At 42.6% G+C, this 10,441-nt stretch overlaps 1 protein-coding gene across 1 annotated transcript in view; it reads left to right on the forward strand.

The window, feature by feature from the left end:
* The first annotated feature begins 2,257 nt into the window (after positions 1–2,257).
* The window catches only part of IDH1 (isocitrate dehydrogenase (NADP(+)) 1), a 10,244-nt gene continuing 2,060 nt past the window's right edge, over positions 2,258–10,441 (forward strand). Inside the window, exons 1-5 of the mRNA XM_010168698.1 lie at positions 2,258–2,384; positions 4,018–4,309; positions 6,074–6,179; positions 8,804–8,981; positions 9,416–9,567. Coding sequence (XP_010167000.1) covers positions 2,263–2,384; positions 4,018–4,309; positions 6,074–6,179; positions 8,804–8,981; positions 9,416–9,567 — 850 coding nt within the window. The 5' untranslated portion in view covers positions 2,258–2,262. The remainder of the gene's footprint in view (positions 2,385–4,017; positions 4,310–6,073; positions 6,180–8,803; positions 8,982–9,415; positions 9,568–10,441) is intronic.

A 10,441-nucleotide genomic window follows, 5' to 3' on the forward strand; every position in this document is an offset into this window, starting at 1 on the left:
AGTGCAGCCGAAGAACAAGTGCAGGCACGATCTGTTAGTCACAGCGGTCTGCACCGCTCTCCCTGCCAGCGAGCCCCGTCTGAAGAGATCTCCTACAAACCTGAATTAAGGAGCTGTTGCAATAGGTAATTATTCACTGTAGGCTCTGGGTCCCTCCCGAGGACCAAGGAGTATTTCGAAATTCACAGAGCTTCTTTTAAGCTGCTTTGGCTAAATGCCTGGGTTGAATGTATTTGAAGAAGGGTTGCTGTAGGAGAAAGACCTTGCTGACTTTTGCGCAGTTCTGGAGATTAAAAAATCAAAAGGGAGAGTGACAGAATGAGTTGAACTCTGGGGGAATGTGTGCTCTGTAGAGGAACCTCTTGGCAAGTTGACATTGGTGTGCAGAAGAGGGGTACAGTACTGCCCCTGTACATAGAGACACTGGGGCCATCAGTGTTAGAGGAGATAATTAGGTAAGCATGTGGGATGCTGCCAGAGTTGTTTTAAGAAGCTGCTGTTTCCATATACCAGTGGAGATCTCAGTGGAGGTGTCTCACATACCTTTGTGTTCCTCCTGTGACAACAGCACCACATAGGTCTGAAGCCAGATTTGCAAAACTTATTGCTATGACTGACATAGTCTGATTTGTCTTATTTAAGTAGGGACCAAACCACAAACCAAGCAATGGTGAGTGGGTGTCTGTAGATTTTGGCTTAAATGAATCGGACTGTTTCTCAGACTGAGTAAGTGACAAAAGGAAAACTGAAGTCTCCTGAGTATAGTAATCCTGTGCCGAGGCCACAGGAGTGTGATACAGTTCTTATTTAGATAGTCATAATTGAAAATTGGGCCCAAAATACTTGCGTAAATAAACTGAGTTCAAAGAGAGGGTGGTCATGTGAAGTTAAAGTTTTCCATGAGGACTAGAGAGGCCTAATATAAGCCAAGATATTATCTTTCTTTGGGATAGGAGTGCCTTGGACTAGTTAATATTTCAAGTTTATGTGCTCATAGTAAATAGAGTCTCAGTAACTCACAACCTCATTTTACTTGTTTTTAATTTTTACTCTTTAAAATGTTTAGAAAAACTTGATGTAGTAGCTTAGAAGGTTTATTCTCTAGACTAAAAATGTTTAATGGCTTGGATTTTGGAAATACAGCACAAGTTAGTTTTAAAAAAAAAATAATAATTGAACCAGGGAGCAGTCTCCCATGTGCTTGTAACCTGGGGCCCCTGTGTTGGAAACCTCACCTCCCTGAGTAACTTCACCTAGATGAATAGACTCTGTGTACAGTAGGAGCTCTCATTCTGCATAAAGCCATTCACAGACATCGATATCTGTGAGACTGCAACCTCAGGCACAAGGGCTTGGTGGTACCCTAACACACTGTAGTATTCTAACACACACTGTAGTATTCTAGCAGCTGCCTATAAGAACAAAGCTGTCTTGGGAGGAGAAACTTGCCAAGTCATAACTCTTGCATAATCAGAGCTGAGAACCAAGAAACTGTGGCTGTTAAAAAGCAGCACACTGCGTTAGAGCAGTTCAGTGGCCTGTGGGGTTGGGTTTTGTCAAGGAACAAAGTGCAAATAGAAGGACAGAGTTCAGGTTTGTTTTTTGAGTCTTTGTGAACAAATATCTTGGGAAACCTCTGTTCCACACAGAAAACAAATCTGTCCAGTGTTTATTTTAACAGCAGAAATAAAGCTTGCCATGCGAAAGTACTCTTGATGTGGCCCTTGGATTTCTGTCGCTGTTTCCTTCCTTCCTGGGGAAGAAAGCTAATAAAGAGGATGGCAATGTATTAAAATTAATAGTGCCAGGAATATGAGCTGTCATTAAAATAATGTCCATTAACCCCCATTTTTCAGAAAAAGGGTGAGAAACAGGCAACTGGACCTGAACTCATAAAATCTAAAAACAAACAGTGCTAACCTATTTTGGTGGAATTTGGGGGAAGAGTTTGGTCATGCTTTCAAATTCTTTTGTATGACCATAATTAATGTTCATGCCCTTAGAACACATGCCTTTAAATCCCAGATATTAACCTTTATTTTTATCCTCAGGTAGATTTCCTTAGGACCTGGGGCTTTCAGAAAAATACCAGTTAGTGTGAAACTAGGGATAAACTGTGGTTATTTTCAAGACTTTTAGGAGAGATCCTGTATGCTATATTAGTACCTCTCTTCTAGTTGTGTTGTAGAAATGCAGGATACATGTACTGATGATGTTGGCAGTTTTTAACTCAGGTTGTGTTTATGTCTATTGCAGCTCAAGATGTCTAAAAAAATCCATGGAGGCTCTGTTGTGGAGATGCAAGGAGATGAAATGACACGGGTCATCTGGGAACTGATTAAAGAAAAGCTGATTTTTCCTTATGTAGATCTGGATTTGCACAGGTAATGGCTTTTTATGACATGCAGACACTTTATACTGCAATTTGCATGTGATGCTAGGCATTGATCATGTTTCCCTTAGCACTGTGAGCCTTATAGTTCCTCCCGCACCTGGTGATGCAGCCCTTTTTATACTAGTACAGTTCCCAGCAGACTCCCCTGGTTAACTTACCTAAGGGCCAGCCTCATTAAGTACTCTGGAAAGCACGGCCTTGTGGTGAAGGTATTTTGCCAAAGTCTAGCAGCCCCTCTGGGGTTCCCCACAGCAGTAAGTAGTGGATGCTTAGTTGTGAGTTAGCTTTTTTTTCTATACTGTGCCTCTAAGAAGGTCTCTCATGGATGTGGTCTGCATTTTTATCTCCTGTGTCTTGGCTTTCCAGTACCCGGGCAGTCTGCATGGCTTCCTGCAGCCTAAATAATTAGAAACATGGGGTGTTTCAGCCACTCCCTGACTTGAAGCCTGGCATCTGTGGACTCTGAGTAGATTTATGGCTTCTTGCCATCTCTGAAGATCTGCCCAGAGGGCAACAAGGGTGGTTGCAGGGCACAGACTCTGCCCTGATGTCTGTAAACTTGAGCTCTGCTGCTGACAGTGTGAGCTAACTGTTGCAATTATTCCTGGAGCCTAGGCTGTGCTTCTGTGCTCCCTTCTGGAAAAAGTAAATACCAGCAGCTGGTATGGCAAAAGGGACATGCTGTCTACAGCACTTTCTAGCACTTCAGTTGTTTCTTCCCTTTCTAGCCACTGAGCTATAACTATTAGAGAAGTATCCGGCTGCATTGCTCCTAGCCATGTGGACAGAGGCCTTCAATGCTGTCTGCCATTATTAAACCCACAAGCCTGACCTCTTCCCCTGTTCCTAGAGTCGTTTATATGCCACCTACATCAGGATTTCTGCTTGCTGGTGTTGAGAACCAAGCAAACAGGAACCCAGCAGCATAATACATGCGCACAGTCTGGAGAATATCCGTTTTCAAAGAGGGGTGGGAGGAGGGTAAGTGGACCCCTGGCTGAGGCAGCACAATGGCTAGATTCATGTACAGCTGGCTACGCTTCAGGGCTGTCCCATGCTGGGCACCCGTTGTTCTCCAGAAGCTATTATGACAGTGGGTGTGGGAAACGTGCTTCCTCTGACTGTTTGAGGGGAATGTTGGCAGTTTTGCTGTTAGTGCAGGATTGTGGGTCCATTGTCACAGCAGTTTTTAAGCCCAGTGTAGCTTCATATGCTTAGTACATGAAGGGAGCTAGAACTCTTAGCACAAGAGGTTTTAAATAAATACCAATATTCATCTGGGGACTGTGCTGTTCCATACCATTAGAATCCCAGACTGAAAGCTTCCACTGCAACAAGCTTAGAAGGGAAGGCAGAGGAGATACTGACATGTCCCATGCTGACAGAGAGCCTCAGCCATAAACCGAAGCTGTCCTTCCTACCAGTAGCAGAAGTATCAGTATATAAGCCTATGTTTTCTTCCAGTCCAGCAGCATTTGCACTGGAAGGGGGATAACTTTAGTTCCAGCACTGTGCCACAACTGCACTCACAGGCATGTATGGGGTCTGGTTTCTTTCCTGTTGGACAGTAACAAATATCCTGGGCAGTTCTGACCAGGTCTGTCTTTGTGGGTTCATTACAGCTATGACTTGGGCATTGAGCATCGTGATGCTACAAATGATAAAGTAACTGTGGAAGCTGCTGAAGCCATAAAGAAATACAACGTTGGTATAAAGTGTGCAACCATCACTCCTGATGAGAAAAGAGTGGAGGAGTTCAAATTGAAGCAGATGTGGAAGTCTCCCAATGGGACCATTAGAAACATCCTAGGTGGCACTGTCTTCAGGGAGGCTATTATCTGCAAGAACATTCCCCGGCTGGTGTCTGGATGGGTGAAACCCATTGTCATTGGCCGTCACGCTTACGGGGATCAAGTGAGTCACTTCAGTGCTTACCCCTCTTTTTATCTCAACAGGCTTAGTCCTGACTGGTATAGTGCTACAAAGACTTAGACATCCCTGTACTGCTGCTTTATCCCTTGCGCTCCACCTGGGAGTGGGTATTAGCTGACACTTTGTTTGTACAGCTCCTGGCAAAGTGTGGGAGAGCCTTGTTTGTCTGTCTCTTCCTTAGACAGTGTAGCTTTATAAACAGCATTCAGGGGCCTGTACTTGGATTAGATAGGCCTGTACCTAAACACAGGGTATAACTCTTCTAAGTTATTTTTCTTCACCTCTGCAGAACCCTCCTCCCTGTCAATGTCTTTAGAAAATGTCCTTTACTCTGCCCAACTTTCTACTTCTCAGAAGGACTTTTTGGTGACAAATATTGCTCACGGCAAAAGTGGATCGGAGTGAGTGATTTTTAGAAGTGGGCAAAGTTGCCTTCTGTGTGTGGGTGTGGTTTTGTTTTCATTGTTGGTTGGGTTTTGTTTGGTAGGGTTTTTTTCTAAGCTGTGATCTGCTTCTTAAACTTATTTGCACAGTACTATTGCAGGGCTGGTATTCATACTGGGCCCATCAGGCTATGGTACTGAAGTAGGGAAATATCCTTTATCAGAGCTCTCCTGGTAGAGGTGGTACAAGGCTATGGGAAGCCCTAGCTTGGCACTCGGTGTTGTGGCCTTTGGGGAGCCCAGAGGACAAGATTCAACCATACTGTTTTGCATGGGTAATGATATTCTGTAAAGCAGGAAAAAAAAGTCTTCTAGAGAGCCAAGTGCTTAAATAGATGGGTAAACCCACAAACTGAAGGCAAGTCATAAGATTAGCTGGGGTGGGAAGGTAAAATAATAAATTTCCAAGAGGAAAACAATTGCAGAGCCATGACACTAGAAAAGAATGGGGTTCAAGGTCCTTAACAGTACTGAATAATTGAGAAGGTCAAAATAATAGGAAACAATGGATTAAGGAGGAAGGATTGAAACCCTGCCAAAGTATGAGATTAAAGTGAAAGGAATAATAGAAGAACATGTAAAGGACATATGAGCAAGACACTTCTGTAACTTCAGAACAGCTCAGGGAACTGATTCCCTCAATAGGAGGGAAACTACATGAAAAGGATGATGAATTACAAAGAAATGTAACCTCAAATAGTACTGTTCAGGACAGTTGGGAAGATGAGACACCAGTTAAAAATTTGAAGTGCATGTTGGCTCTTCTTTTGAGTCTGTGTAACTCAAAGGAGCAAAATGTATACCCATTGACAGAGTTCAAAGAACTCTTACTACAGATTGACCTTTCAAATGTCATATGATGGATAGAAATATTTTTTTTTTATTAAGGTGCTGTATGATTCCCTTTTATTCATGAGATCAGTAGTTGTGATACAAATAGCCTTTTTTTAGGCAGGGAGAGGAGCCCTTTACTCACAGACCACACAACACCCTGGATACTTTGCCCTTTAAAACTGCAGTGCATCTGCAAAAATGCGTACTCTGACAATTGATGGGACCCAAGAATCTGTAAGCTCTTTTCCTTAAAGAGGAAGATCTTTTCTTTTTTTGAATATTTGTCTTTCTAATATCTAGTAAACTATTCCAATGACCATATGGCTCAGTAAACAGAGCCTGTTCAGTGGGGGGTTTTGGTACAACTGTTTTATGTTTTTCTGCACCCTGCCCTCCCGAATGCAGGTTGTCTTTTATGATTCTGTCCTCCTGATAAATGAAATCATCATGGCAATTCTTTTTTTAACAGTACAGAGCAACTGATTTTGTGGTACCTGGGCCTGGAAAAGTGGAGATGACCTACACTCCAGGAGATGGAGGCAAACCAGTCACATATCTGGTCCATAACTTTGAAAGTAGGTATTATCTCTAAGTTGTGATTAAAACTGATATTTTTGGTTTAATTCAACCTTGAAGTATCAGTCAGATCTGTTTGATGGTAAAATATATGACTTTGAGGTAGAGTCAAGGAGAAGGTATGAGCCTTCTTCATTTATCTGGGAAGTACTGAAAGGTACTTGAAATCTTCCTGGGATCAAAGAGGCATATTGCACAATTGTACTAGACTGGCCACCTGTCATGCTGCCTGTATGATGACTTTGTTAGTGGCATGTATGTTTTTCTCTTTGATTAGAGGGGAACTTGCTATTTAAACAGGGCTTAACTTAAGGGGAGATATATTTGTGAATAATTCGGGTATAATTCTTTCTGGTTTTAGTTTGTCTTACTGAGCTCTATATACCTTTGCAGTTTGTACCCTTCTTTATTAAGCAGTCTGTTTTCAGTAGAAATTAGGACTGATGCTTACTCTGCAAGTGGAAAGGAGATCTGACAAGGGTGCTCCTGACTGTGTAGGCTCTGTTTTAACAGATGCAGTCCCAAAGATGTTGGTGTCCCTCCTAGCAATACTGCTGTGCTGGTTGTAGACATTGCTAGACTCAGGAAGAGGAGTCCTGACACTGTTGGGCTTTGCATGAAAACAAATTGTTTTACTGAAAACACTTCTGTGTGAAAACAATTACACACACATTGCTAGAAGCCAGGGTGTTTCTCTAGGGACAGGATTCAGGAAAACATCACACAAGTCATCCCTCTTGCCTATCAGTGATCCAAGGGCTCAGGATTTGGAGCCTTATGGTGACCTATGTATGTGAGTATGCAATGTTTTGTTCCTAGCTACAAAAACCCAATACATCCATGTAAACCACAGAATCCTAGTTTGTATGCAGTTAGCTTGGCAAACAGGTTCCAAGACTGCTATATGACCCTCTTTTGTAATACTTGATTTCTCTGGCATCCTTGCTCACAGGAGCCTAAATCTCTACTATCTCTTGTTGCACAGCCTTTCATCTGGAGTTTACCTCCTTCGCTGCCAGGCCTAATCTGTTTTCATTTGATAGGTGACTGGTGAGCCTGTACTGGAGATGTCTGGCAGTTCCAGCTGCCAGTCTGATTCACTGCTCTGTTGCATGAGCATGCAGAAAGCAAGGAAGTGCAAAGAAGGCAGATTACTGCTGTTGCTCTGAGGCAACTCCCCACAGATAACTGTTGTGCCAGCATATCTCCACAATGCACAAGGGAAGCTTGTCCTATTGCTATACTAATGTTTAACCTTGACGCTCCGTCAAGAGACTTTAGTAGGCAGGAGGACTGTATGATTGGAACAAGGAGGCTTTTTACCTATCAGCAATAAATATTTGAATAAAACTTCATAGCTCTCATCTAGCAACTATGAAATCATGGCTTCAGAGGACACAGTCTCTGTAGCTGATCAGACTCACTATTGATGGAAGGGGGACAACATGTATTTTTGCGGGTTACAGCAGGATTTTCATTCCCTGCCAATATCAACTTTAAATGACCTTGCTTTCTTGGCAAGCAGATAACCTCCTCTGGCTTCCCTTCTTCATTCTGCATGCATGTCCATACAGTAACAACCATGTGGCAGTAAGGACAAATGGATATTAGGAAAGGATATTTTCAAAAACAAAAAATAAAAATAATAAATCTGGAGTATTTCCAGAGCAAAGATCCCTCATAAAGGCACTGGACAACAAACTAGAGGTGGTAGTAGTGAGGTGCTTAAAATTAAGTACATAGTATCTACTTTTCACTAGCAGCACAAAGAGCTGCACTCTGAAGATGACAAAGCTTTTTTAATGAAGCCCTAGACCCTGCTTTCGCCCACAGTCAGCCTCTCCAATGATCTGAATGCTGTTTTCCCCCAGGTGAGCTGGGCTGTAAGTTTAAAACACTTCCACACTGAGGCTGCTAATGCATTTGTATCACACAATCTAAGTAATGTGAGTGTTGATAGTTCCTCAGAGCCTTCTTAGGACTTTCCCTTGCACCCAGATGACTGGTATGTTCTTCCCCCAACTTTCTGGAAGTGAGCCTGGGCAGGTGAAGCAGCTGCAGGGTAGGCCAGACACATCTGCTGAAAAGATGCAGGAAGGCATTTGGGAACTTGTTTACCTGAGCTAGCAAAGCAGCCTCTGACTGCTGGAGTTCGTTCTGCAATGCAGTCAAAGTCCAAAGGTACAAAGCACTTAAAATGGGAGCAAACCCATTTCTAGCTTTGGCTAAGATACCTACTCCAAAGTGCTGTTTGCTTTGATTGAAAAATACTCTGTATTGCGTATATAGCTAGTAGGAGTTCAAGCACACTCACTCCTGTCACAGTTTTACTGCTTAGACTGGATTAGGAAGAAACTTCTTAGGGGTATTAGATGACAGTATTAAGATGTACCTAGCTGTAAAACAAAACCACCTTCCTATCCATGTGTCACAGGACTGCTGGAGTTTTGAACTGATAATGCAAAATTAATCTTTTCCTGAAAGAACCAGTCTTAAATTGAGAACTATCTCAAGACACCTGGAGATAAAACCAGCCTGTCTGCCACAGTATGCTATGGGGAGACTGTCAAATCCTTAACCAAAACTAAATCTAGTTGATTCCTATCTGTTCTTCCACTAACAGGCTGTGGTGGTGTAGCCATGGGAATGTACAATCTTGACCAGTCTATCAAGGATTTTGCTCACAGTTCCTTCCAAATGGCACTGTCTAAAGGCTGGCCTCTCTATATGAGCACCAAGAACACCATCCTGAAGAGATACGATGGCCGCTTTAAAGATATCTTCCAAGAGATCTATGACAGGTAACTAGTATAGTTGTGTACTTCCTACACAGTGCCTGAGTCTGCAGCAGGAACATCTCTTCCAGCTCTGTGAGCTGACAGTTAATTCGGCATTTTCAGACACTTAGCAGCAATCTGGGGGGACTGTGTCTTCTCTGTGGCAGTCTCCCTTGTCCTTGCAGAAGACAGTACTCAATGTTTAAAGCTCTGCTAAATGTGGCTGTGCTGTTCATCTATGTAGGCTCCTCTGTGATTCTGAAGCAGACTTGCAGTGGCCTAGCAAAAGCAAGCAAGGAGACAAAAAAAAGAGTAAAGAGGATGCAAATTGCTTTTAAGCTTGGGTTTTTTTTACTCTTATCTCTATGCCCCTCACTATGCATAATTATTTGCACAAATTGTGCAATCCCTCTTTTTATCTATATGAAAAGGTGTTCTGTTTTTTGTTTGTTTTCCAGAGAATACAAGTCCAAGTTTGAAGCCAAAAAGATCTGGTATGAGCACAGGCTCATTGATGACATGGTTGCTCAGGCCTTGAAATCTGAAGGAGGCTTTGTCTGGGCCTGCAAGAACTATGATGGGGATGTGCAGTCTGACTCTGTTGCGCAAGGTATGAGATGTTTCTTGTGCTACACTGAAGTAGGCTCAGTAGCAGTCTCTTGTGAACTTGTGTCATATATTGTGTAACGGCCCAGGAGGTGGTGTTGAGTCCTCAGAACTGACATTTCAAACCTGTGTCCAGTCATGGAGATATCAGGCAGGCAAAGAATTTGATTTCACTTTTACAAGAAAAACCATCGAGTAGATTATGTAGTTCTTCACCAGATGGCAGTTCCTACTGATGTAATAACAGATAGGCTTTCCATCCTAATGGAAGGTATCCAGACAGCTGGGGTTCTGTCACTGACAGCTTGAGTTAAGCTGACTGGTGGTGAGCATACTGGTGGGTGCTCTACAGATAAGTTAGAAAACCTTCAGGACCTAAAGCTACCTATCAGGTGTAAAGAGAGAGATCGGTATGTTTAATTTTACAGACTTGTAGTGCTTGATCAAAATCCTATATAACCAAGCTGCCTAGTGCCGAAACCAATATGGATGCAGAAACCCACAGGGCAAGATGTGTGGCTTTGTGTAATACACTCTAAAGTAGTGCCAGTAAACTGCCTCCCACAGAACAAGGATGTGTGGTGGACTACTAAACAAAGAAGCTTTAAAAGACACAGATCTCTGAAACCTACTGGGGTAGAAGTTATGTGAATGTCCAGTTTTGCCAGCTCATGGTCCCTTTCACTAGAACAGATGCTCTTGATATAAAGCAGGTTTGTTTCCTATCACCCTGTGAGGAAGATAGACTGGCAGCCTGACACTACTTATTTAGGATTCTTTGTTCTCATACTGCACCTTTTCATTAAAAATCTGTCCAGCAAGTTAGGTGAGAATACTAATTTTCTTGAAATGGTGCAAAATGTCTGCATCTCATGGTT

The sequence above is a fragment of the Antrostomus carolinensis genome, unplaced genomic scaffold (assembly GCF_000700745.2).
Source record: "Antrostomus carolinensis isolate BGI_N321 unplaced genomic scaffold, ASM70074v2 scaffold39605, whole genome shotgun sequence".
NCBI classification, from domain to species: domain Eukaryota; kingdom Metazoa; phylum Chordata; class Aves; order Caprimulgiformes; family Caprimulgidae; genus Antrostomus; species Antrostomus carolinensis.